Source organism: Rhodnius prolixus, unplaced genomic scaffold, assembly GCF_049639745.1.
Source record: "Rhodnius prolixus isolate KJV_2025 unplaced genomic scaffold, Rpr scaffold_9, whole genome shotgun sequence".
In the NCBI taxonomy this organism is placed as follows: domain Eukaryota; kingdom Metazoa; phylum Arthropoda; class Insecta; order Hemiptera; family Reduviidae; genus Rhodnius; species Rhodnius prolixus.
Window position 1 is genome coordinate 23947034 of NW_027411604.1, and position 27503 is coordinate 23974536.

At 29.3% G+C, this 27503-nt stretch overlaps 4 protein-coding genes and 1 long non-coding RNA gene across 6 annotated transcripts; 3 read left to right on the forward strand and 2 right to left on the reverse strand.

Annotated features, from left to right (window-relative positions):
* Positions 1 to 72: 72 nt before the first annotated feature.
* Positions 73 to 5019, forward strand: LOC141454143 (endoplasmic reticulum membrane-associated RNA degradation protein-like). The gene is made up of 10 exons (XM_074128050.1): positions 73 to 208; positions 277 to 533; positions 1302 to 1391; positions 2066 to 2221; positions 2296 to 2498; positions 3079 to 3239; positions 3431 to 3621; positions 4063 to 4376; positions 4450 to 4719; positions 4830 to 5019. Exons 1-10 carry the CDS (start codon positions 76 to 78, stop codon positions 4969 to 4971), a joined length of 1917 nt encoding a protein of 638 aa, XP_073984151.1. The 5' UTR covers positions 73 to 75; the 3' UTR covers positions 4972 to 5019.
* BCL7-like (chromatin remodeling complex subunit BCL7B-like protein) lies at positions 4923 to 7527 on the reverse strand. The gene is made up of 4 exons (XM_074128065.1): positions 7206 to 7527; positions 6969 to 7044; positions 5914 to 6016; positions 4923 to 5821 (listed from the first exon to the last, which is right to left on the reverse strand). Exons 1-4 carry the CDS (start codon positions 7295 to 7297, stop codon positions 5703 to 5705), a joined length of 390 nt encoding a protein of 129 aa, XP_073984166.1. The 5' UTR covers positions 7298 to 7527; the 3' UTR covers positions 4923 to 5702.
* Positions 7528 to 7837: 310 nt separating this feature from the next.
* LOC141454148 (ribonuclease H2 subunit A) lies at positions 7838 to 11096 on the forward strand. The gene is made up of 6 exons (XM_074128059.1): positions 7838 to 8188; positions 9165 to 9360; positions 9548 to 9674; positions 9777 to 9969; positions 10051 to 10174; positions 10920 to 11096. The coding sequence occupies exons 1-6, from the start codon at positions 8026 to 8028 to the stop codon at positions 11038 to 11040; spliced, it is 924 nt and encodes a 307-aa protein (XP_073984160.1). The 5' UTR covers positions 7838 to 8025; the 3' UTR covers positions 11041 to 11096.
* Positions 11097 to 14137: 3041 nt separating this feature from the next.
* Ntf-2 (nuclear transport factor-2) lies at positions 14138 to 21766 on the forward strand. 2 transcript variants are annotated; one of them, XM_074129438.1, is made up of 5 exons: positions 14139 to 14466; positions 14951 to 15022; positions 16460 to 16558; positions 18825 to 18943; positions 20769 to 21766. In XM_074129438.1, exons 1-4 carry the CDS (start codon positions 14359 to 14361, stop codon positions 18936 to 18938), a joined length of 393 nt encoding a protein of 130 aa, XP_073985539.1. In that variant the 5' UTR covers positions 14139 to 14358; the 3' UTR covers positions 18939 to 18943; positions 20769 to 21766. The 2 variants fall into 2 exon arrangements, with proteins under 2 accessions (XP_073985540.1, XP_073985539.1); XM_074129439.1 differs by lacking the exon at positions 18825 to 18943 and having other exon boundaries at positions 14138 to 14466.
* LOC141454810 (uncharacterized) lies at positions 21039 to 26056 on the reverse strand. Its single transcript, XR_012458977.1, has 3 exons — positions 25937 to 26056; positions 24261 to 25197; positions 21039 to 21548 (listed from the first exon to the last, which is right to left on the reverse strand). It is a non-coding gene; the product is annotated as an uncharacterized lncRNA (long non-coding RNA).
* Positions 26057 to 27503: the final 1447 nt, after the last annotated feature.

Here is a 27503-nt window from a genome sequence, read left to right on the forward strand (position 1 = left end):
GAAGAAAGGATTGCTTGTGAATTGAATTAGTGAAGTGCAATTATCATGCTTAAATTCCAAGAATAATATTCACTAATGAACACTTTTTTATCCAAGAACGTAAGACAATTATACAAGTGTAATGAGATCAATGAGAAAGATTACTTCTTTTGCTTTGATCATTTATTATTTAACTGGGAAAATGTTAAGTACTCACTTGGTTATTCAGGTAAGAATTATAAAAGAAAAATTATGTGCATTTTGGTTTTGTTATTCACTCATTTATTAATTTTGTAGATGATGCACATCTTAGTTATGAGGAACGTTTTCAAGCTGCAGAACACGGTCTTTGGGGAATTATCAATTCTGGAGGAAAGTTATTGCAGCTAACTTCTCCTAAGGAATATAAGTGTCTTCTTAGTAAATCTAAATGGTATTGCAACTATAATGTAGAGAGCCTGTATGATAAATTCATGAATAATCCAAAAGATAGCAAAGTTTTATTAGAAGCTACACTTAATTTGACTGCTCTTTTGGATAGATCATTAGGCAATGTAAGTACTGATCAGTAAGATATTTTTTTTTTTTTAAGAATTAGGTTGTGTTCTTGTATTGAATAAAATATGGAAGTAGTAGAAGACAGACATAATTCCACTCATAATTTTGAAAACTTAGGTTATGGATGTGGTTCTTAATATATTTTTCGGAAAGTTATTGAACTTTATTAAAAAGTTATTTCGTTTCGTGAATAGGCTAAAGTAGCGTGCTCTGTAGCCATATGTAGACTTGAGTCTTTGTAGTGTGACAAAGACATAATTGGAGAACTTGGAACTAGAGAAGCACCGGATGGACAAAGGTTATCGAGTAAACGGGAACGAGTTGGCACGAGTAAATTTTTTCCCGAAGAAGGAAGCAGTTACGAATTTTGGTAGATTTGCTTTCAAGCACACTTACACGGTCAGTTATTGCTAAAATTGTGGGCAGTCCTGAGTGTCGGAATTGTGATAAGGAAGGTGGGGAAATGCCTACTTAGCTGAATGTATCCATGCTGCCAAAACTAGTTTAGTAAGAAGAAACTCGATAGTACGCTAGATGCTCAAAATAACGGTATTGTAGCAGAAAAAAAATTGTTTCTGTAAGTGAACCCATAGGTTGTGAGGGGAAGGGTTCAGATATGAGATAAAAACAAGGACCGCTGCTATTAAGTATTTATAAATCCCTCCTTAATAAATATAACTCGTGAAAAACTTTTAGAATGAACACCTTTTTCTTTATTTCAAACAATGTTAAAACCAAGCTTATCTCAGGTTTACATCTTTCAGGTTATCCTGTTGAAAGAGAAAGATGTGCCATTTCTAATGCGAGATTTATTTTTGACGCAAGCCCTTGAAGATATAATTGGAAATTGTCCTGTAAGTACTATTTGTGTAAAATCGTAGCAAACTATAAATGATTTTTTGTGAATCACCCTAATTTTTCTCCTTTTTATCTCAGAAAATATCAATTTAGTAGTCCACGAAGTGGATATACAAAAGCGGTAAACTTCAAAGGTCTTCCTTCCAAATTAAGCTTCTTCTGATACCAACCTTTTATCCTTTCTACAAATTGTATTGCTCGTGGGATAAATTTACTTGGCTTAACTTGTATTATACGTACAAATGCCTAAAATCTATTTTATAACTCTGTATACAAGATATATTAAAGACAAAATGCGCCCGAACCAGACCTAGCTAAGAAAATACTTGAAGTCTTATCTGTATTTATATAATTTTTCCAAGAGGTAGCGATACCTTCAGGAACTTCTTCACTTACGTTTTTAACATGTCTTCCAGTTTTATTGGTCTCTGCGTCTTATTGTGCTCCAAAATACTTTGACTCAACAGTTGATTTAAAAACCGGGGCTTCATTACTAAAAGTATGTTGAGCTGTATTCTTCACACTTTCATCGCAAAAACTCTCACAATGCTCCTTCTGAGCCCTCAAATAGATTAAAATTCGTTTAGGAACGAAATAAAACGAAAATATTTTTTTTTAACTTTTAAGAGTACTAATTATCTTTTACCATAATAACAATTTATTTTTAAAGGTCTTCTTTATGCAGCTTTTAATGGGCAATGTTAAGGGGCTAAATCTGAGAAATATAGCGTGGCATGGATTTTTTTCTGAAAATGAGATAAGGACCCAACTTGTGGGTATTCTTTTTTTGTTAATTCCATCAATTGCAAATCTTTTGGAGTCGAAGGTAAGAAAGATCGAGATAGAGTATTATAATTAAAATTTTTAGTTTCCATTATTTAGCATGTATTTCTGATGTAGGGGTACATCTTGGAGGAAATACCTAGAAGACTGCCGATAAATTCTTCCTGTTTTCAAGCGCAAGCAGAATTGTTTATTAATTATAATTTGGATTTAGAACAATATGCTAGTGATTTTACCAAATTAATATACATGTGCACACACATTTCCAAGGGCCAACGAAATTTCTGGTTTTACGCTTATGATATGTACTGCAGTGGATGGTAATAATTGTTTCTAATGTACAGAGCATTTAGCATATCGTAGAACATAGATGCGTTCGCTGTGATTTAATTATAACAGATTTTTATTTTATTCAAATTTCTATTTTATACTTACGGCTGATGCATTTTTGATCTAAAGAATTGTTTAAATACAAAAAAATTCGGTCTTAGGACAGTCTTGCCAAAGCACCGAACAGTGAGTGAGTTGTAAAGACTCCTGGAAAAAGAAATGTAGGGATAGCAGCAACTCGTTACCCTTTTTCTTATTGTCTACAATCCGCATGCTTCTTTTTTACCATTTTTGATAAATATTTATTTTCAGAATTGGGTTCACATGTCTTAATTCATAGTATATTTTAAGATTGTACTGACATTATCTTGCATCTTTTTTATTTTCAGTTACCATATTTTCGATTCAAGCAGTAGGCTTGTGACAATTTCTTTATCAAACTTGTTAAACGAAATTCCCAAATCTGAAACTTTCTTAATAAAAGCAAGAAACTTGCCAAGGCACATACACATCACTATATTCAAATCCTGCTGCTAATGTTAAGATTTTAAAAGGCCAACATGTTCACAGCTACGGTGATGCCGTTGTTATGACACTACCTCTTATGGAACATATGATGCGTTCAATATACTGTGAAAGCAATAATTGCTTACCAAATAAAATATTGGCCGAAACGTCTGAATTTTACATTACACTTGATGTTATGTTAGAAAAAAAATATGGAGCAATCGGTAAGAGGAGTTACTATGTTATTCAAATATTGTTTACATCCTTAGATTTATTCATAATCTTAAGCCTACAATGTAATGAGAATAGTATAATAATTGATATCATGATTTTACTAATAATAAAATGGAATTACTTTTACATATTCCAATTTCAAATATACGTGATATATAAGGTTATTTTATTTGTTTTCCAGCAAATAATTTCATCGATGTTATTGGAGAAAATATATTACTTATGCTTCTCGATTTGTTCAGTTACCGACAAGGACCTCGGTTAAGAGACCGAGTAAGCCATTTTGAAATAGAAATAAAAGATTTTCCAAAGGAATTAGCCAATTATACAATCGTCCTATGTCTTTGCATTATTCAACATTTAATGCTAGAGGTGTGATAAAATTATTTAATTTTATTCAAACGAAAAATGTTTAATTGCTTGTAATTAATTTATTTAATACTTCTTAAAAGAAACTTCAAAAAGCATACCTACACTTAATTAATATAATTTAAAATTCGACTTTACCATCGCCCATTAAAAGCTATTTAGTTAGTCTAAAGCATTTAAAACCAGTTTTATTAAAAAATCTTTTCAGTGTTTATTTTTAATTACTAGGGCTCAAGAATTAAGACTTTTTTTACTAATGCTAAGAGGTAAGAGGAAATGGAAGTTGAAGAATTTTGATTTTGAGTTATCACAGGAAATTCAAGTTCTAAGTAGCTTGAACGAAAAAACGTGTTGCTTCTAGTGAACATTTAGAAAACGTGAAGTACCTGACATTCTCATATGCATAATGTATGTTCGAATTTGTAATCCAATTATCATTTCCAGGTTGTTAACAAAAATCAAGAAATAATTCAGATTGGTCGGTTAACTGAGGTGATAAATAAATATGAACCGATTTTTCATCCAACATCCCTATGGAAAAGGCAAGTTTTATGCATTTTAAATAAAATGAATGAATGGTCTGGATTACCGAGGCCACCTGAATTTAAACAGTTTTCATTATGGAGTAAAAATGAAAATTTCAAACTGGTTGAATCATTGCTTGAAGTAGTAATGATAAAGAGATATCTTAGTGCCGATGCAATTCTACAAGAATTAATTGAAGATGCTAAAGAATTAAAATATCCTACTATTTTTAGGTAAAATATTTAAATTTTTAATGCTGCATTTTAAAAAGTGGTTTACAAAGTATTTTAAAAAGAATATTTTTAGGCCACCAAAGGAAATTGAAATAGTATATTTGTTTAGTAGAATAAATAACGCAATAGAAGAAATTCACAATAACATAAATGCTAATGTGCATTTAAGATATAATCTGTGGAATTCAAGGCAGATGAGATCTAGACAACGTGAAAATTATGGTCGCATGTTGGAATATGTTTATTTATTACAAATATTTCTTATTTGTATTTTAAATCTACAAATCAAAATAGTAAGAGGACTATTAGAATTAAATGAAAAGCAGATAATATTTTTCATCAAGTAAGTATAAGTATTTACTTATTAATAAGTAGTACATCCAAATTATTACTAGTTCTAATAGTAATGAAATTTTAATTTTTCTTTTATAAAAATGTATTAATAATTTTTAGATATTTTAAATTGTATTTGAAGTATGTGGAAAATGTTTTCTCCTTGAGTCTAAAGGAAAAAAACCGTTGGGAAGAAATTAAAATTTTAACCAATAAGTATTGTGATATATTTATTGAAATGACAAAACACAAAAATGTATGATGGAAGTTAATTTTTGTTTTAAATAAACATTGTTTTATATTTTTGTAACTTGGCTCTTTATTTTTAACTCTGAAAATTCATTACAATAATAGTCCAAAAATAATGCATACAAAATACTCAAATATACTTGTTTCTGTCAAAAGAAACAAAAAAAAAAAATTGCTAATGTATGGAGATAGGCGAGAAAATACCAATAATAATAATAAGGGAGAAAAATGGGTTTGCATAAAGAATAGAGTACTATATACATATTAAAAGGATAACCAGACCGGTAGGTGGATCGAAAAAACAACATAGGGAATATTTCAAAAACCGGCCACGAAGAGTGGGTAAGCTCTATGAAACTAAAGCAAAATTCTACAGTAAATCTTTCTTAATAAACATTAATTTGTCTCTGAATTCTCAATTATTCTAATTTCTTTCATTAAGTTATAATTTACTATTAATTTGATAACGTACAGTTCATGTTCAAATGAAGATGGATTGAAATAGTATTAGCCAATAACAATTTTTTTTTTTTTGTAAAAAATAATAAAATTATTTATTTTTTGCTTTTACATACAGGTAATTTAAATAACATAAAAAATCTATTAAATTATTATTTTTATAACACCAAGAGCTGAGGAAGATCATATACTTACTAAATGAAAAGAATAGGGCAAAATGCTTTTAATAACAATGATCGTAAAAAATAAATATCAAACAGTCCTCTGGTCCATGACTAGATATAATCATTCCGATTTTATTCGTTTAGAGACTGGTTCACTACTTTGAGAATTAGAATCTTCTGAAAAGCCTAACTGTGCTGAAAAATCTGAAGGCCCTTGGGAATCGCTTACTATCGAAAAACCTAAAAATTACATAAATTTTCTAATAAATAGCTATACATTTATTTTAATAAAATAATGTTTAAATTTCAAATCATATACGAAGTCAACATACACGTATTGGAATCTTCAGTGAGTCCAAAGTTAGAACTGGAATTGTCAAGTGATCTCTTACCCAGGCAGTTTTCTTTATTTCCATGTTCCTTAACCTTCTTTTTCTACAAAAAAAAAAAAAAAAAGACAAAAGTGTTCATTTCTCTGTAAAAACAGTAAAACCTGTTTTTGTGCGGAAGATAGAGACGGCATAAAAAAAATTTCAGTCTGACAAAATATGTCCGAACTTTACGAAATAGCGAGAAAGTACTTTCCAAACAAAATAAATAATTAAATCACCATGGAAACATTTCAGAAAATTTTAATTTCTCATTATAAACATGGAGGAATTTTCAAAATTAACATAATTCAATAATACTCATCTTAGTCCAAAACGCACATATACTTGTGATGAACTCATTCGTAATCGGTTTCGTCACTTGAAGATAATTTTGTAATCATGTTGTGGATGATAAGTAAACGTTGTGACAGCCAGTCGTGACGTTGAAGCTCTTTTTAGAATTTTAACTTCATTCGGAATTATCTGTTTTAATGAAATGCTTTATGGATTCCCGTATATATTTTATCCGCTGTCACAGAAATAGGTTCTTCTTGTCCGTTTTCATAATATATTGATAAGTTATTGATAATATTCTAAATCATTTCGATACGATCATTTTCGCTGAAAGTGTCAAAACCATTCTCCGCAAATGTTGTGTGCTAGCGCGACGATTTCTGATGATAACGTGGACGAGTTTTCGGTTTTTCAGCACGAATTTAAAATTTGTAGTTTTATTTGAGTAATTGCTGCAGTAGCATGGTTTATACATTGGGCTTGGCCTTATGAAATTGGTACATATTCACATACACGTCGAATTTTGGTACACTCATATATTGCATAAAAATGGCATAATAAAGACCGCACAAAAACAGGTTTAACTACAAATCTCCCTGGCTAATCTGCACAGACAGGAAGCCAACAAACAAACAAAAAAAAAAACTACAAATTTGACTAAATTCAAAGAATGTATTTAAATTTAAATTCTTGAAAACCACTTGAAGAATAAAACAATTTACCTGTTCATTGGTAAGGATAGGTACCCATTTGTAAATTTTCATTGTTGTTTCTCCTATCGTCACCCATTTTTTCTCCCTGGAACAATCATTTTCTTAGCACTGCATTTTTTTCTGACATGCAATTTTATAGATAAAAACAACAAAATGCCTTTTTATTTTTTACTTTAATACCAAATGTAGCTTTTTTTTGTTTCTAAATACCAACAATAGGTCTATTAAGTAAAATTAAGAACTCACCATCTTCTTACTTTATCAACTACTTGCATTACCCTTTTGATATCATCCTTAGCTCTGCTTCTTGTTTCTGCCCTTACAGATCTTGACATCATTCTAGAAGGTTCAGTATTATAATAACACCTTTAATACATTAACATTCACAGGAAAGTAATATCGCGCAAATGTATTGGTACACTAGAATAACATGTACGCTTTGTTTTTAGACTTAATCGTTTCGGACAAAAGGAATCATAATGTTCAACTAAGGCTCTTAATTTTGTTTAGTTACTTAGTCGATGCCAATGCCAGCCAGGTATTTGATAACATAACCTGCAATTCAGTCAAACCCACGAAACAAGCACAGCGAGAAGCTGTTACATAATAAATAATATTATTTTTAAATTTACTTAAAAAGAAAATTATTTCTCTAAACATAATAATAATGAACTTATATTCAAGGTACATATTTTTTAATTACAGGCTGCAAGAATGAATAGCAATTATAGGAAAAGTTTACTTCTGCATTTACTTTGTTTGAAGGAGAAAATGGTTTTTAATAGAAACATAATCTTTCTTAAAATTATGCACAACTTGTGGAATACAGAATTATTATTTGAAAAAATAAATAAATAAATAAAACTGTCGAGAGGATCTTATTTCCCGCGTAACTGAAAGGTTACTAAAATGTTTTGTTGTAAAATTTGAATATTGTTTTTTTGTTTGATTCTAATTACTAAATTTTTCTAAGTAAACACGACCATTCCGCAAATTATAAACTCATTAATTTTAGGAAACAATAGGCATTTGACATCTTTTTTTATTCGGCCAGTGAAACCCTACCATGGCTTCAAAAGTTCATATCAGTTCTACTGAGGACCTGCAATCAGTGGCAGATACACAAGATAAAAAACGTAATTTTTATATTAGTTCATCAGTACCAGAAATTTGTAAGAATGAACCTTGTGTTGCTGGCATTGATGAAGCTGGAAGAGGGCCAGTTCTTGGTAAATAATTCCATTTTTTAAGTGACTCTAACAATATTTAAAATCAGTTTTACAGAATATGTCATAAACGAGTTTCTTAGGACTAAGAGAGAAAATAATTGCTTTTTCAAACCACACAAACAGTTTTGTTCTTCTCTTAACTGAATGACATTTGGCTGGTTCTAAGGTTACTAGACAATTTACAAGAGTATTTTAGAAAATGGAAGGGGACGGTAAAGCAGTTTCAAACATATATATATTTTTTAAATATTCCATTTATCAAGCCACTCAACACTTGTGCAATTGGGATCTCGAATGTATTTTTTCCCAAAAAATAATGTAAAATGCATTATTCGATTTCAGCCAAACAATGGATAAAGATGAGATGTTTAATAGGTAAACGTGGTGGATACAAAGACATTTGTCACAAAAAAGGCAAGTCTATGGTATAAAAACATGCATGCAGTTAAACACGGTACATCTCCTTTAAAGTCCGCAGTCGTTTTATCTGTTTGAGAAGTTTGTACTCATTAACATCTCTTGAAAGACATTTTGGGAAGTAATTTGCTCCAAAATAGAAGGAACAGTGTGTGCTTAGAAATATAGTTTTTCCAGTTTTTATGTCCTTTAATCTAGCTATTATTTTTCAGACTATTAAATGCTTTGAAATATTTGATTTCTCTGCATTTTTAACAGTATGCGGATAAAACCAGAACCATATCCTCGCCTAGTCAAGCTCAACACTCCTTATTAAACTCTTTTTTCAAGGGTCACATTGCTAGAGAATTCTGTTAGAATATTTCAGGGAAAAGACGAAAGATTAGAGTAGGCTCAATAAGAGTTCGCTTGAATAGTTGTCTTTTAAGGGAGTTTTTGATTTCTTCATTTCAAAATAAGCCATGTATGTGTTTGGAAGTTTTTGTCCAGATTTAGAATCTATGGACACATTTATTTAACTATTTTTAATATTTAACTATTTTTCATTTTATTTTTTTAGGCCCAATGGTTTATGGTATATGCTATTGTCCTAAACTTAAAGAAGACCAATTAAAAGAAACTGGGTGTGCTGATTCAAAGACACTTACAGAGGAAAAAAGAGAAAAAATATTAAATTTAGTTTGTAGCGAAGGATATATTGGTTGGGAGGTGGATGTTATTTCTCCGAACTTCATAAGCAATTGTATGTTGCGAAGGTACATATAAATACTTTTGATTCAATTAAAATGACGAAAGATGTACTTAATCTTGATTATAGTTTGATCCATGATATAGGTTGATCTTGCTTTCCTTGATCATGATCACACGCCAAAAAAAATTATGTTTATAAATTATTGCGGGAAGATTTGCCTAGAGAATCTTGAATAGTTGTGTTTTTTATAGGCAGAAGTATTCTTTAAACGAGATATCTCATAATTCAGCAATCACTCTAATTAAAAGAGCTATTGAAGCTGGTGTAAAAGTAACGGATGTGTTTGTGGATACCGTAGGACCAGCTGAGAAATACGAGGTATTCTTTGAAACTCATTGTTAATGAAACAATTGCTAATTTTTCTTTATTTAGATAAAGTTCTTTTCTTCTTCAAAATGATTGTTGAATTTTCCGGATTAGGAAAAATTAAAAAGTTTCTTCCCAGAATTAAATATAACTGTAGCAAAAAAAGCAGATTCCAAATTTCCTGTGGTTGGAGCAGCTAGTATATGTGCTAAAGTAACAAGAGATATTTGTTTGAAAACATGGACATTTACAGAATTATCAGAATCAACTGCCGCAGAACTTTCTTGGGGTAGTGGATATCCTAATGGTAATTTAAACTACGTTTTTAAAGTAAGTAAAATTTCTTTTAATTCGTTACATTTGTGTTATTTCAAATTGTTTGTTTCAGATCCAGAGACAAAAAAGTTTCTCATGAATAATATAGATCAAATTTTTGGTTTCTCTCAGCTAGTAAGATTCAGTTGGTCCACTGCTGAGAAAGTTTTAGAAGAGAACGCAATAACTGTTGAATGGTATTTTTATTTATTTTGTTATAATTTGCATTAGTTTTCCCCTTTTAAAACTACTTTTATATATATTTCTTAATACTGAGGAACTTTTTTAGCTTGTTACCTTTCCCGATTTCCTGGTTTTCTTTAAATATCTTAATGAAATTCGTTTCTACGAATGCAAATGGTCAGTGATAATCGGTTATTTTCATAGTTGCATACCATCCTCTCGAACTTTATTTCACTTTATACTAGTTGGTTGATTCTGATTTCTGATTACGTATTATCTTTATTCCTTGTATGGGATGCAAATTTTCCAAGAACCTATTTATTTTAAATATTTAAGTACCCTGTCAAAATAATTTCTCGAGATATATATTGTTATTGGCCGATAAATTGTAGAATTATTATCAATGTTACAATGATGATCTATTCAGGTCGAAAAATTGTATTTGAAAATAATAAATATAAAGGAATCACCAATTTCTAAAAAATATATATTTTTCTCATCAATACAAAAAACAAAGATTAAGTTTTAAGCCTAAATTAAAAAACCCATCACTTCTCTGAAACTAAGCGAAACCGGTATTCTATTTCTAAACTGATTTCTTTTTCGTAGTGGAAACATTAATAACGTTGAAACGTGAACAAAGTGGCAGTTTAAGTTTAAACAACCTGCATTTGCAGTTCAAATTTTTTTTTTTAAGAGAAAATCTTGTGGCATAGTTCATGGATCTTTAAATCGTAAATGTTTATATTCTTATTTCAGGGATGAAGAAGACTTACCGAAACAAACAAGATCAATGAAGTCGTTTTTCGGGAAATCGAACGGACATCCAAAACATAGGTACTTTAAGGACAGAAACTTGACTTCGGTTGTGAAGTTTTAATTATATGTATACGATTAAAGTAGACCTCGCATTGTGGTTTATTTCATCCCGCAGAATTGAAGTCTTAACAACCCTTGAAAAGAAGTAATTTTTATTTATATGGACAACGCACAAATGTTTTTTCTTCCTTGGTATAAAATGGTAGTAACAGAGCTTTCTGAGGGAAGAGATTAGCTGAGTGGTTAGTGATTGCTGGATTCCAACGCGTAGATCGTAGGTACGAGTACAGCTGCTGGCCCCTGGATTTTCTCTATCTAGAACTTTCTTACAGCTCACTACACGGTGATTGACCGTGTTGTCTGTAACGAGAGAACACCGTCCGGAAGCCGGAATGCACTGAAAAAAAGCTCTGGGCATCAATTATCTCAGATGTTACCGCGCCAATATTATATATATAAATGGAGCTTTTTCTTTAGGTGGTATTTTAAAGTTAAGAGTAAAAAATCCCCAGGATTACTTACACTTTTATTGAAAAATGTTTTAAGTGAATTATTGCTTAATTAGCAAGCCCAAGCTTAGAATAATTTGGATGAGGGTATCCAAGAAAATTCATAAAAAGAAGCTGCGCCATATATGTGATAAAAATATCCGTCCAAAAAAAGATTCCCTTCAAACCAGAAGTTCATGCATGCCTTTAATAGCATATTTAGATTGTAGGACTTTATAATTTGAGCTTTACCCCACCATTTCTCTTGACTTAATTGTCGAAGTATATGTAAAGCAGTAAACGCCCGGATCACTGTTTATATCGCAATCATGGAGCAATAAAGTACTTAAATTTTTGTAAAGGTGCATTTTTTGTGTGGATAATTAGACGGTTAACTATACAGTGAAATACTTTTTTTTTAATTATCTAAAAGTATTTTTCTATAAATTTAATAACAATGTATTTTATTTTGTTTAATTTTCAGGGCTGTAGTAATATCTTTTATAAGCACTATTTGCGGAGTAACAATTAGGCCTCTTTTATTTATTTATTTTCAGATTTATATTGTTAATTTCAATGTAGATTAAATGATTTCAATGTAGATTGAATGACATATAATTGTATAAAGGAATATTTGTATCATTTTCTGCTAATCAAAGGATCACGGAAATTAGGTTAATGTTTCTTAATACAAAACAAGGAAATGAAGATTTTATTTTACAATTAATTAACGAATTATTTGGGGACTAATTGTGTTGTAAAAAGCGTATGATTAAAGTCGGTGTTTACTGTTTATTTTTTTCTTTAGAAATAACTTAAAAGAAAAGGCTATTGATTTATTTAATTACTTTTTGTATTTCTGCAATTTCTTCCTACGATTTTTGTTCAAGAGATAACCACAAGTAACATTTCTCCGTTCTTGATATAGGATTATTACTTTTTTTTATGGTAGTTATACGGCCACATAGGAGTTTTAGTTAATAGAGGAATAACAATACGTTCCAATCAAAATATTAAGAAGAGTATAAAGCTTATTTTCCTACGATTTATGTAGTATTAATGTGCAACTTTTGAAGTTCATCTTTAAAAAAAAGAAGATAGAAGAACTCGAAATAATAGAATGATCGTATTTCTTAGAAAAAAATAACCGATAAAACCTAAAATTTGTTTTTAAAGATTTTATTGTCCTACCGTTACTTTAAGATTTTATTAGTGAATCTAAATTTGATGATAATGAAGATAAATGCTAGACGTACTGCACTGACAAGTATCAACACCTATAGTCTGGATGAAGAATTCTCTGACTGCGTTATTTTCTAGACTGATGAGTAACGAATTTCAAGATATTTTCAATACCTTCGAAAAAAAGTCAAATCGTCGAGTAGTGCAGCGTTTTCCCAACTGAGTGGCGCGCCCCCTTATAGAACTATCTGAAATGTCATTATTGAGTTCAACAAGCTACAAAATTATTAATTCGTAGGTGCCTTATTAGTAGATAACATAAGCTAGGTATGTTGAGAGAGAAAATAAATAAGAAAAAAATCTTATACCGGAATTAACTACATATTATTAGTGGGAGGTATACTAGAAAGGCTGTCAAAGAATGCATTGTGGCGTGAAACATGTGATGGAATCTATTGTCATTATTTCTTCCACATTCACAACACATTTGGGAATCAGGTACATCAGTTTAATGGAGATGAAACAGAAAGTCATGGTCAGTAATGAACCTAAAGCATGCTACTATATCTCTTTAAATTGTTTTTTGGGTGTGTTTATAAGAAGGTCAGCCCAACGCCTGACTTCGAATGCTTTCTTATTTCTTCGAGGAAATACCATAAGTCGGTGAGAATTCTATTAGCGTTTTCTACTGATACAGACTATTCGGGCTGGGATTGAGCATCTCCATTCAGTGGTCATTCAGTTAATTACAAATATCTCGTGACATGACATAACCCGCAGCCATCTTCCTTAATAGAATTTAATTATTTCAGCTAACTCCAGAGAGCATCTGGAAATTCTGCGATTAGCTAGACAATTGCTGGAGATTGCTGTAAGTGCCGCTCTTATGTAGGTTAACTCAACTGTTTTGTCAAAACTTATAAGAAAGTATTGGTAAAATTAATCTGTTAAAAGAAATGCAGGGATTGCAAAATTTATTATGAACAAGAGAGGGGCGACGGCACACAAAGTTTAAACTGTTGCTTTGTCGCGAATTATCTCAACACCTATAGTCTGGATGAAGAATTCTCTGACTGCGTTATTTTCTAGACTGATGTATTTAAGTACTGTAAGTATAGTGGGAATTGTTGGAAGTGAGTCTGACTGAACTGAGAAGTTGCTGGGCAGACTCCCGATATTTTCCTCTAAAATACTAGCATTAAAATATTTAAACTTGAAAGGTGTTCGTAAATGTAAGCGTAAGAGTAAGTCTAAAGCACGGCGTGTGCAACTGTCATAATGTAATAAATTTTTAAAAAAGTTATCTTTAAAGTTTCTGCACTGCTTAATTACTGCATTTTGCACTTATTCTAACTACAAATTTACAATATTATTAAATTGTAATATAAATTTAATTGAGTTGTCCACAATCAAATGTATATTAATTTCAACACCAAAAGCATTCTTTGAATAAGACAAAGAGACAGCGCTGAGAAAGCACGTTGGCAGTTGCAAGCGGCATCTCAAGAGAACCGTAAAGCGTAGACTAGTGTAAATGTTAAGAGTAGTGTGTAGCCTTTTGCTACCTCCCTTGCGGTATTCTCCCTTGTTGCATGCGTACAGTTCGTTGGAATTCAGTTTTAAATAAAAAAGTATTCTCGCACCAAAAAGCATTATTCGTACCGAAACTGGACAGATTTGTAAGTTATTTGTTATAAAAAAATAATAAAATGACCCTGAACCCGGCATATGAAGCAATTGGTAAAGGATTTGTTCAACAATATTATGCGTTATTTGATGATCCTAATGAAAGAAGTAAATTAGTAAATTTATATAATGTGAGTATATACAAGCATGTTTTTACAGTGTGATGTAGTTTAGGCAAAAATTCTTGATATTAACGACAATATAACATAGTTAGTGCTTTTATTTTAGGTTAACTGGGAGAGGCCCAATATTTTTGGGGCCTTAATCGCTTGATCAATTTGAGTTTAAGGTTTATTATAAGTTAATAATTCTCACTATTTTAAGACCTTTGTAAAAAAAAAAATTCTCTTTAGTGGCTAATAATGATTTGTACCTTATTAGATAAAACTATTGAAGATTAGGCATGGTGTCTTGTTCTTTGCATTTAAAAAAGTCTATATTTATTTTCTGTATATTATCGTAGACTTTTCACACGTTTATAACTGAACAGTAAAGAATTACATCAAAATCTTTGTGTACTAGGAAAACTCCTTAACAAGTTGCTTGCATTACTACTAAATTAAATTACCGTATATTAATTGAGAGTTCTAATTTTTCTTTTGAATTTGCTTTTAGGCTGAAACATCTTTTATGACTTTCGAAGGAATGCAACTTCAGGGGGCCTTGAAAATAATGGAAAAATTATCAGTGAGTCATTTCTATATATTAGAGTTTCTGGTTTTCATGATTTTGGTTAATACAAAAAAAAATTAACATTCAACAGACTACTACTTTCTAACTACAAAATAGGCTTCCTTATTTGTGGTATGTTAAAAATCCACGCTTTTCCAACGTTATTGCTTCTTCCTGTTATTTAGAACACTAAATCATTTTTTCCTTTTAAGAAATTTAAATTTTTAATTGAAAATCATTTCCATATATATCTTTATTTCGATATTAACTTTTTTAGCTGTTAAGTATATTTAAAAAAGTTAGTTACTCTGCGATAGTCCTGTCAACTGACTTGCATCTATCAGCTTGTCTTATTAGATAAAGTAAAAACTATGTGAATCAGCCGCAAAACTGGTGAATGATTGTATTACAATCTCTTCAAAATCAGAGAGTATTAATACAATCCAAACAATTGGTTTGTTAGACGACTCATATTATATAATCTGGGTTTGTTTTATTTTCTGTGTTTCTCGTTACAGTTTTGTTGAGAATGGACATCTAAAAAGTAAAGGGTAAACAAAAAGGGCGAGTATATTTACTTTAGATAATCAAAATTATATGTTTTAAACATGACATTTTTGAATTTAAGGTAAACTGATTGAAATTAAGAAACAAAAATTCTACACAATTTATAAATTCCTTGAAAGGAAACTCAATTCCTTATTTTTTTAATTTTGGACAAAAATCCTTTGAAAGTGAAATATCATTTTATTAACTTCTGAGGAGATGATTGCGGTGAATTCGGAATACAATGTCGTGAGCATAAATTTTATTTACTTCTTGGATCTCAATCAAATTTTAAAACAATAATTAAATCTTAAAATCCAGAAATACGAGTATAATCAGTTTTAGAAGTTTTTATTATGGGTAGTGTCCGGTCTCACATGATAGAGTGGATAGCAGAAAGTAAAAAATCTTGTGTAACTACCAATTCTGTTAATTTATAAAGGACACTTAAAGAAATAGATTCAGCAAAAAAAATGCAAAACCATCGGATAGTTGCGTAAATGTAAGGGTTAAAAAAAGTTTCTTGCGTCTAGAATTCAGATGCGCCTTTCTTTTAGTTGTTAGCTTTTAAATTTACAACTCTACTACCATCCTAGGATGGTAGACGTTGTAAATCTAAACGTAGACGTCTAGACGCGCAACAAGCAATTGCTGAGCCCTGACTCTTCAGTCAGTTTTTTCCTTTGAACTACTTTCCAGATACCCTGGGCATCTATATGTTGTACTCTTTTTAAAAGTAAAATAATAGATAACATTGATCTGTGTAGGGTCAAATTAAAAAAAAAAATTACAGTCAGTAATTATAATAATTTATGATCAGTTATGCCTACTAATTTAAAGAGAAAACTTTAAATTGATTTTTAAAAAACACAAATATTTATTGTGACAATAATTATTCTTTTTCAGGCTTTGACTTTTCAAAAAATTAATAGAATTGTTACGTCAGTAGATTCGCAACCAATGTTTGATGGAGGTGTTTTAATTAATGTTTTGGGAAGGTTAAAGGTAAGATTTTAAACTGTACTTATTTTGTTAAGGAAAAAAAATAGTGTTATTCTTCAATTAAGTTTTATTATTATTATTATTTTTTGTCACAAACGCAACAAAAATGAGATTTTCTTAAGACATTTTAGTTGAATCTTTTTAAAGTACTACTTGTCCATGAAAATCGTGTTTTTTGTTTTTTTTCTAATTTAAAAAATATCAATAAGCAGCTATTTGTAATATACGATTCAGATTGCATTGGTGACAAAAATATTTTAATGATTGATTCCAGAAGTATATGGAGTTGAGGTGCAGATAGATTAGCGAGTATCTTGTGTCAATATTGAAGTGCAATAGAGTAAAGCAAACGCTTTTTAAGTTTTTTTTTATTCTAAAAGCAAATCTTGCTCCAGAAACTTAGTGAAATGATACCTTGAACTTTTATCTTCTTACTCTGCAAAAGCTGCGGAGAAAGTCCTAAAGAATGCTGCATTTGAAGAGAGTTAGCATTTAGCTTTATAGTATCAATGTGACTGCATAAATGCTCACTAAGGCCATTTCAGTCATCATAGTTCTGGGAAAGAACAGAAACATAATGTATCATTTGGAAGTCTCCTGTGGTGGGCAATTTCTTTCAAGTTACTCCAATTTTTTGCTGTGCCAGTTTTTCAAAACCAGTAACTAAATTCCTAATATCTGCACATTGCTCCTGTAAAATCAGGTATTTGTCTTTCTTCTATTAAACGTAACTATATCATTGTCCCATATTTTGTGGGAATTCAGTCAGACCTCTATAGAAATTACTTTTGACGGTTTTCAAAATTCAATTTATAACTTCAGTGTGGTTAATCTAAATTCGCTAATAAGAGGGCGTTCATAATTCTGTGTTAACACAGATAAAAACCTGACTGATAGGAAACATTTTGGGATAACAATTCTGCTCTGCACATACCGTAGTTTGATTTTCTCTCCTTCAATTTATTGGTGAAAATTACGACTTAATTTTAGATTACAAATTTTATCAAGAATATTTGCCCGAATCTTGCTTTCATAATGATGTGTATTTGTCACGTGACTTTTCTCGCTAATCTGTCTGCACTTTTATATTTTAATTAAAGTGTCTGTTATGTTTTAAAAAGCAATGAAATTCGTTTGGGTGCATGCTGATCTTTCTAAATATAGTTTTATCTTATGGAGTACGGCCTCTAGAATATTGTATAATGATGAAGAAAATTGGTTTATAGATACTAACAAAAAAAGTACTTTATTCTTTTACTTCTAAATATTTATATTTTTGCTGAGTCTTAGTTATCAATAGGTTGTTAACAAAAATGAAAGTGGTCATGTGGAAAAAATCATTTTTATTATTAAAAATAAGTATTAAATTAATAGAACTTATGTTATTTTAAGAAATGAATTTTGCAAACCTGTGTATTTTAAAGCAGGTTTGTAACATGAGTAACATTGGCATATGCTTACATTGAGACATACCTATGAGACTTTATTCTTATAGTTCAATAAAAAATGTTACATTTAACCAAATCTTATCTTGTTAAACAGTTCTCGTTAAAAATAATTACCAATTTAAGTATTTAGAAATATTGAATTATAATATATTTTATTTTGCAAAATGTACCCTACATTTTTGATATATCAAGTACTTTTTCTGCATGCTAGTTGTTCTGTTGTAACATAACCTTTTTTTTTTTTTGGAGGCATTCAAAAACTTCTGCATTCAATTTCTATCTTGCTACAAGACGTTTATTTTTAAAAATACCATAGGGTTAGGAGAACCAAAATGAGATTAATGTTAATCACGGAGATCCGAGATGGGAATTGTTCCAATACTTGGGAGTAATAAGCAACTATCTTTCCATTGCAGTATGTAGGGTTTTTAGCTGTTTCGCCATTATAAATTGTAACATTGTTGTCTTTTGTGGTCTGAATCTATTTAAAAAAGTAGAAGATAGTTAGTATTTAAAATATTCTATTGTCCTATCGCATTCAATACAGTTTCTTATCCAATCACCATTAGAGTTCTTTTGCTACAAGAGAGGTTATGGCATAATAGGTTTCAATTTGTTGTAACGTTAGTTATACTTTCTTTCCTACTTACCATTTCTAAAAATTAAATAGTCCAGTCTTTTGCATAAAAGTTGAGATATCTATCGATGCGAGAAAAAATATAGTGCTAAACTATTAAAATATTGTAAGAAATATGATTAAAACAAAAAATGTAAATTTTGTTTTAAATATTGATAATTTCAATTTAAGTTTTTATCATTAGACTGATGACGATCCACCGCATGCCTACAGCCAGACATTTGTTTTAAAACCAGTCGCTACGAGTTTCTACATTCAGCACGATATCTTCAGGCTTGCTCTTCATGACAGCCTTTAACACCGGTTGGTTGCTCCCATGTTTTCATTCTTTATTTATTACTTTTTGTAGTTTAAAAAATAAATAAATAAAAAGCTAGGGTAAAGTTCATATGTGTAACATATTATTTTTCAAATTTATATAAATTGTAAATAAATATAAAGCTTTTATTATTATCATTACTAATAAAAAAATAACATTTTCAAAAATTTTTTTTCTTGCCAGTGAAATTATATTTTCTATCCTCCAATTAACCTGTGAATGCGTTGAAAAAAAAGAAAGTTTTCTCATCTAATCCTCGCCTATATAGCATGGTTTCTTTTTCTTTCATGGTTTTATGTAAATCATTGTTGAATAAAAGAAATTTTTCTTCGATGACATTTCTTCTTTCTAGGCTAATACCATTTCCATGAATCGTTTCCTTACTTAACAGCTAGCTAATGACCTGCATGTTTTTGTTTTTAAATAATTCTAATATTAATGTATTCTGATGTTAGTGCTTTCTTATTTATTTGTTGTCCATAGTACATAAATTAGGTATCACAAAATCATTATTTGAGAAGGGTACATTTTCTTAAGATAGAATTGTTTGAATCACTAATTACTAAACTATGAGTACAATATTTGGTTAATATAAATAAAAATTCAAAATTTTTGCTTAGTTTGCTGTTAGGTGAGGTTTTCATAATTTCAATCACTTGTAAAGCGTGGAATTTCGGCCAAAACTTGCCATTTCTACTGTTGCTGATTCTTAAGCGATGATAGATAAAAACCTGTTACCGGTCAAAATTTACGAAAATAAGCTTGCTTATAAAAATAATAAAATATTTAGTAGAAAATTACATATATAAAAATACAGTTTAGAGGGAATCAGGTATCTTTGAATCTCTTTAATATTCATTTTGTTTTTAAGAATGTTTAATTAAATTTAGTTATTTCTGTACATCAGCAGTATCAACTAGTTTTGAAACTTCATAGAGTTGTAACCTCATCCGTGAGTATCATAAATAGCTGAAAAAACGAATTAGTTAAGGAGTCTAATCCCAAATTTTTGTTCCATATTTTTTTTTTTGTAGATTTCTTGTTTTGTTTTAAAACTTGTAAACCTTTAAAATCAGAACTTATTTTGATTCACAAACTTTGGGTCTGCAGAATTGGGAAATGCTTTTATTCACCTTAATCTGTATTGTAACCTATAACCTGTATTAGTCGTCGACTAGTTTCGGTTGACTGGCCAGAAAATTTGGTTAACAGTGAGAATTCATTGGCAGTGTATTTATTGTACAAAAACATTGATTCTGACTTCCATAATTAATCGGTAAGTATTTTCTAAATCCCATTGTTTACAAAGACTCTGTACTAGCTAGTCATCCGAAACGGAGCTATGATCAAAAAAGTAATTTACGCTGTCACGGAAAAAGTTTTCTAATGAAATCACATACTTTCTTTAATAGCATTAAGGAAGAATAAATAATGAACCTCTGGCAATGGCCATTTTCTGGCTATCTAATGAGAGATAGCTAGAAAAATAAGTCAGAAACAAATTTGTGAAGATTTGTGATTCGTGGTAAAGTGTAAATTGTCTAAGTAAGTAATGAAATTCCAAATTAAGTAATAAAAATTATATAAGTAGTGGAGGTAACGTCTTGTTATTCAGTTTCATTTATAAAAGATCCAAGAAGTTTCATCTTTCTAATCTCTTCTGGTGTTATCAGCATGCTTTCTAATTCATTTTAAGAAGTTGTATTCTTTGCACGCTATATACTTAGTATTAACTAAAAATTTTAATCTAGTTTTTATTTATTTATTATACTACTGTAATAAACCATATTAACAAAAGTAATGTTTTAGGCTGATGAAGATCCTCCTCATCCATTTTCACAAACCTTTATTTTAAAACCAATGGGGAATACATTTTATTGCCAGCACGATATCTTCCGTTTAGGATTACATGACACTTCTTAAATAGGCTTTTTAATTATATGTATTTATACTGCTTATAAAGTTGTTTTGTTTTATTAAGCTGGGGATGTAATTGATTTTAGTTGAAAATGGAATCTATATTTTTTTTTATTAATTATAATTTTCATTTAATAGGAATGTTGTTTTTCCCCTTTGAAATGCGTACTGTAATAATTCAATTATTTTCTACGAATGAATAATTTATTAGATAAGTGTTCATTGTAACAATAACAAAACAATAATAATAAATTTAAAAAACATTTCGTTATTTACATTTTTCTTTCAACTTATTTCATTTTTAATAGAGATATTATTGTTTAATGGCATTAAAGCTTTCTTATTACTTTATAATTGTTAATATCAACAATAACTAGAAAAGAATTCTGTGAATTATCTATCATCTTCTTTGACTGTATATCTTACAAACAATTGGAATACCATTTTACAAATGGATATTAGTATAATGATTGTAACTACAGCTAGAAAAATAGCTTTTATTATTTGTATTTCATTAAATCTTGCTTTGGCTGCATCATTTTCTGCGGTATTGGAATTGTTTGTTGCATTCAATGGAATTATGTGAGATGTGGTGACATCTAATATGAATTTCGTGTTGGCTGTAACAGTTTCACTCGTTCGTGTTTCATTATACCAATTTATTGGCCCCATCTGTAAGAAGTAATTTATAATGTTAGGTCCTATTAATCAAAATTTTTAAATAGTTGAAACATATTTTTTTACTTGGTCACTTTTACATTTGTTTCTTTTTCAATTTGTTTGTTTTTTTCAAAAATTCACTATCCATAATAAAACAAGACCTTCATTGTCAATTGAAACATTTATTTGTAAAAGCGAAACTGTTCGAAATAAATAAGTATATAAAAACATTGGTGTAAAAACCCAAATTTTAATTTTTGAATCCTCAAGATTTTAACATCCATTTTCATTATAATTATAATTTTAACTAAATATTGGTTTGATTCAACATAATATAGTATCATTATTATAAAACTATACTTTTGACGGAAACGTGTTGTAGCAGCTTCTCAAACACTTCCTTTATTATTTTTATAATGTAAATGTTTTCTCTTCAAGTTCCGTAAACTCGATTACAGTTCAAAGCTCTAAAATAACACGATACTAGGACATATCTTTTCTTACGTTTAAACCATTCTTTTACCATAAAAATATTAAATTAATCAGAGCTTTTCAACCTTACTTCAATGAACCATATGCCTTAGATAATTTAATACTAGATTAGAGTTACGTCAGAAAAAGAACTAAATTATGATGTGAAGCAAAATCCATTGGGAAATAACGATCTATTGGAACTCACCTACGGTCAGTATTGGTACATATTGTGCAAAGTGTAAATGAATGTGTGATAGTGGTGTACACTTAGGCAAAGAAGTTGCATACTTCATCTATCTCTGGATGTTTTGTTTATTGTTCGAAGTGAGTGTGTAGAATGAGTATTGATAGAAGGTTATACTTCATCATGTTTACTTTCTAGGAAATTTTTTATGAGAACTTTATTCAGAAACTCGCCCGTACAACGCCCAAAATATTGAGAAATTAAGTTGAGAATAACAGCTACATCTGCCTAACATCGTTTAGTGTCAGATTTGTTTGTTAAAATTTTATGAACATAACACTTCCTCTTGTAACAGTAGCAAAACAAAACAAAAAATTGGCAACAGAGTTCAATACAGTAGAATGAGACTATGAATTTACCATCTTAAAAACAACCACTTAATGTGGATATGGAGATAAATAAAAACCCTTTCGAAGTGGGTTTAGAGTAGGTGAGCTAAAGTAAAAAATTAATGGTGATTAAGAAGTAGTTTGTGTAAACATCGTATAAAAGTTAGAACCATAAATGATGGAAGAAAAAGCGAATACTGAGTTGAAAGGCCGAGGATTAAAAAACAGAAGATATGGAAATCATCTGGAGCATTCAAGTAAATCCCTAAAAAAACCTGAACTCGATTCATTCAGTGGCATCCCCGGTCAGGTAATTTTGTTCAAAAGGTTATATTTTCGTATCCTCTCTTTTCACCAAACCAAAAATCGAATTTGACATTATGCAATTTCTCCTCTTTGATTCATGCTGTCTATATAGTGACCAATATATAATATTTCTCATTCTGTCGAGATACAAAAAAATCACTTGTTGATAATTTTGTTTATGTAAAGTCGTCGTTTTTAGCTTGTTAGAATAAATTTTATAAATAACAAATACCAATATATAATAATAATAAATGATAATTCTATAAAAGAATATATTTTTAATTAGAAAAATAACTGAAACGATTTATGAATAACCCCATGATACTTGAAATACTGTTTTTTTAAATTCAATTTCTGCGAAACTAAAAAGCAAATTTAAATAAATAAGCTGTTATTTTTGAAAGTGGTATAAGTCCATTTTTCCATGTATCGAGATATTTAAGGTTTTGCATTTGAATTGATTTAAAAATATTCGTAAACCTTAATCTATTCGAGTGATGTTATTAACACTGTACTCCTTTTAATTTTTATTAAGAAATAATAATTATTACAATTCTTAAAAAATAAACGATTTTTTTTTAGCTCCAAAAGGACTTATACCACTTTCAAAAATAACATATTACAAGAAATAAAAACAGGAGTAAATTTAAGTTCATATTTTTATAGACATAGCTTTACTGAAATGGGTTTTTATGTAAAAAGTAATAATTTAAATGAAGACAATTAAATACACGAACAACCAAGTTTATTTTTTTTTAATTTCAGTTATATTAAAAATATAAAAATGAAAATTACTTCATTAAAGAAAAAAAGATATTTTAAACTCATTTTTCTTTTACAGTTAGCATAATATCTGCTAACGAGCAGCGTACACTGAAGTAGCAATAATCAAAAATAATAACAATAAGAAAGTTGTTTTAATTATAATTATTAGAAATAGACTTATTCCACTTTCAAAAAAGAATATTTTTGTGATAACATTTTATAGTCAAAATTCTCTTGTTGACTTTATAAAATATCGTACTCCATTGAATGTATGGATATATATAAATAGGGAAAGAACGTGCCTATATCTTACTGAAATTACCATTAACTCATTTTTTTTTTTTTAAATTGTACTTATACCACTTTCAAAAATAACAGCTCAAATATTCAATTCATTTCTTAGCTTAAAATGATAACCTAAAGTATGATAGTTCTACTTCAAATAACAATAAGTTCAAGAGTATTGTAAAATTTATGAATCAAACGGTTCGAAAAAATGGTAAGTCTTTATATCATAAGTTGATGCTTCACAATTTTACTCACTAACAGTTTTCAAGAACAATGTTATGTCTATAAAATAAAATAATTTAAATGTGAAATGCTTACTTAGAATAGAAGAATGCGATCTGGTACGCAAAGGTGAGTGGTAAATGTACTTTACTCTATAGAAACGTAGGAACTAAATGCCGAAATCACAGTGTGCTCTCACAGGCAGGCATCATCAACAGCGATGTAGGGGGAGAAGTTCTCTGTTTGTGAATGAATGGCTAAAATGATTCTCACAAAGTAAACACCGCCACTTCTTTCAAGAAAAGTCAAAATATAGATGTTTTCATTATTGATTTCAAACTACTTAAAAAGATAAACAAATGTGATTTAGTAATAATTTTCTTTTATCGTAATATAAATGTTTGATCTCAATTCCGAACAGGGGATTGCAACTTCTATTTTAGTTTTGATACATCTATATGAACGTTCTTATGCAAGAATTTTTTGCTTAGATCTTATTTCAGTTATAAAAACCAATTTTATATAATTAGTTTTGAATTAATTCATCATAATTTTAAGTTTTATTTTTTGTATTTGCAAAGAAAGCACACGTTTACTCATTTTACTGCAGTAAGTATCAAGAGGTTCAAAAATACTTTTCAAAAAGTAAAATACTTTTAAATCACGATTAACATTTAGATCTAGTTTGTGAAAAACAATTGTCTATGAAATTCCAATTAATTTTGTTTACTTTACTTAGGAGGAATCTTAGTGAATTTGAAATATGTACGAAGTTCATCCCAAAAACATTTCGAATATCCTGATGGAATGTATTTTTGGGTTTATAAAAAAAGTTTATAGAGTAGATTACAATGGATTATAATCCAGGTTTTCTCTCAGCAAGTTGCCGTCAAGTTACATACACCAGAGTTCCGTTTCTTTTATCCTGCACTGTAACTTTTTTACAAGTTGCATCCATTTCCTTCTTAACCTTCTCCTAAGCCAGCGCCGGTTAACTTCTTTTACTCTTCGGGGATGCAATGCCTAATTCACTCTACATAAAAAAAAATATGAATACTAAGGTTATATTCAATAGATAGTAAGGGAGGTAGCATCATGGTAAGTAAGAAGAGGTAGCAGAATTATTACGTCAGAAACGTAATTTTATCTATAAATATTGTTTTCGGACCAATTCAAATAATTGTGAGAGATTTAATTAATGTCAAGTTTAATTAATGTCACAATTAAAATAATAATAGTGTCAGTATAAGAAAAACAATTCAGAAAATGGAGAAAAATGTAGCATGCTTCTCAAAGTGAGAATTATAATATAATGAAAAGAATATTCTGTTGATAATGGAGTAAAAAAAATTTACTCTGATCAGCGATAGACTGTGTACGCATTGCTTCCTGGATTCAATCTTCAGTTTATAGAAGTTAAAAATATCTCACCTAGTTGAATAACTGTAAACAACTAACTGGCTTCACGAATTTCTTTCCAGAAGTACAAAAAAAAGTTATTTAATGATCTTTACTACAATTACACTAATATCTTATACATTCTAGAGTCATGTTTCTTCTTGAGACGTAAGATTTTCTCCGAAAATTGTTTATAAAAAGAATTTATTACAATTCTAAAAAAGTTGGAAACTTAAGTGTATAACAAGTTAAATGAGAAGATATTTATTTATTATTAAATGAATAAAAGTACTTCTTAACTTTGTCAAGATTCTGTTCAATTTAGCGTATTGGCCAATCACATTAGATATTAATATTATGTAGTGACAACTTACAAATACATCTGTGAAACCACAAGATCGTTTAACCCAAAAAGGAATATTTTATATATAAAGGAAATATAAACTATTTGGACTTCTTGTAAAGGTTGTTTGGATACTACATGGTTTCCCTTCACACTGACTAAAGATAGTGGTAACAACTAAAAACTGAGTGGTAATAAAGTTATAATCAATGATGTGCCACATTACAATCAATGCTGGTTATAATTACAATACTTTGGATATTACATGGATATATATGTGCTATTATATATTCAGTAATTTCTCTAGTTTTTTTACTTTTTACCTCTGCATTGAAATAATATTTTAATTTGTATTTTTCCATTCAATGTCAGACTAATGATGCAAAACATATGTAAGGTAATAAAGAATGTCTGTTCTGAAAAAAATACTTATCTTAAAAAAATGTTTGGAGAAGCTAAAATTAGATGCTGCCGTAAACAAACATTCTTAGTTTACATTCATTCTTTTAGATCGCAATTCTTCAGTAGATGGATGATTTAAGAAATAATTGCCATTATAAATCTAGTTCAACTTGTAAACCAAAGTTTGCTTTTTTACCTTTGTGTTTGTACAAATTAAGATGCAACATATATATATATATATATTTTTAATTTAATAACAAAATACTTAAATTTCATCTTTATATGAAGGTTAGTAATTGCTCTTAAGAGTAGAATTAGTTAAAAGATAGTAAAAAAAAAGTAACGAAAATATTATAGATAGATATCTATCAATATCGATAAATTATAAATTCAGGTACGTTCAGTCTAGTAAGATACACAAATGTAAATTGTACTACAAAAGATGTGTTTACAGTACCTACTCTAAGAGTACGATTTTACTGTCTCTTCTCTTAATTCCCACCAATCTTTCTTTCTGTTTATCAATTACATCTACCAAAATTTTCTTAGTAGATCATCTTTTAAAGTAAAATGATTTTGGAAGTAAGAAAAAAATTGGTTACAGTTGGATATAGAAAAGCAGGCGATTTATAAAAAAAAAACATAGAAGTCATAAAAACCCGTCTCAAAAACCAATGATGGGAAAGAGGATTCTTTCTTTCTACATGAGCCTTTAAAAAGCTATTCTGTTGATGTTTAAAACTAGATCCTTGCGCAATTTCTATAAACTACTAACCACTTTATAACCATTTTTTAAAGTTTAAACTAGTTAAAACAATCTGCTTACCTTATTAAATTTAAATATGTACATAATTCTCTGTGATCAATTTCTAATTTTGGTATTATTCGCCTAAAAGCTTAACTTTAGGACCTCTTTTGAACATTCTCTTTCATATTTCTATACTCTAAGTACGTGACCCATCAGACGGACAAAAGAGCAATGATGAGGCTGCACCACAGTACAAAACCTAAACTTTAAAGGTAAATATAATTGTAGTATTTATTAGCGGGATGTAATATTGAAGATGTGGTTATTAAAAGAAAATTAAAGACTATTGTTAACACTTAAAGCACGACTACTGTTAAATTCAAATTGATTTAAAAAATAACAATGACTATAAGGCCTCACTTATAATCAATTATTCTTAAGTGAAAAT

Coding starts and splice junctions, on each gene's coding strand:
- LOC141454148 (XM_074128059.1), top strand. CDS start 8,026: ATGGCTTCAAAAGTTCATATCAGTTCTACTGAGGACCTGCAATCAGTG. Junction 8,189..9,164: donor TGGAAGAGGGCCAGTTCTTG/GTAAATAATTCC, acceptor TTATTTTTTTAG/GCCCAATGGTTTATGGTATA. Junction 9,970..10,050: donor GGGTAGTGGATATCCTAATG/GTAATTTAAACT, acceptor TGTTTGTTTCAG/ATCCAGAGACAAAAAAGTTT.
- Ntf-2 (XM_074129439.1), top strand. CDS start 14,359: ATGACCCTGAACCCGGCATATGAAGCAATTGGTAAAGGATTTGTTCAA. Junction 14,467..14,950: donor AATTAGTAAATTTATATAAT/GTGAGTATATAC, acceptor ATTTGCTTTTAG/GCTGAAACATCTTTTATGAC. Junction 15,023..16,459: donor AAATAATGGAAAAATTATCA/GTGAGTCATTTC, acceptor ATTCTTTTTCAG/GCTTTGACTTTTCAAAAAAT.
- BCL7-like (XM_074128065.1), bottom strand. CDS start 7,297: ATGATGTCAAGATCTGTAAGGGCAGAAACAAGAAGCAGAGCTAAGGAT. Junction 6,017..6,968: donor CTATCCTTACCAATGAACAG/GTAAATTGTTTT, acceptor TTTTTTTTGTAG/AAAAAGAAGGTTAAGGAACA. Junction 5,822..5,913: donor CACTGAAGATTCCAATACGT/GTATGTTGACTT, acceptor TGTAATTTTTAG/GTTTTTCGATAGTAAGCGAT.
- LOC141454143 (XM_074128050.1), top strand. CDS start 76: ATGAACACTTTTTTATCCAAGAACGTAAGACAATTATACAAGTGTAAT. Junction 2,499..3,078: donor GATATGTACTGCAGTGGATG/GTAATAATTGTT, acceptor ACATGTTCACAG/CTACGGTGATGCCGTTGTTA. Junction 3,240..3,430: donor AAAAAAATATGGAGCAATCG/GTAAGAGGAGTT, acceptor TTTGTTTTCCAG/CAAATAATTTCATCGATGTT.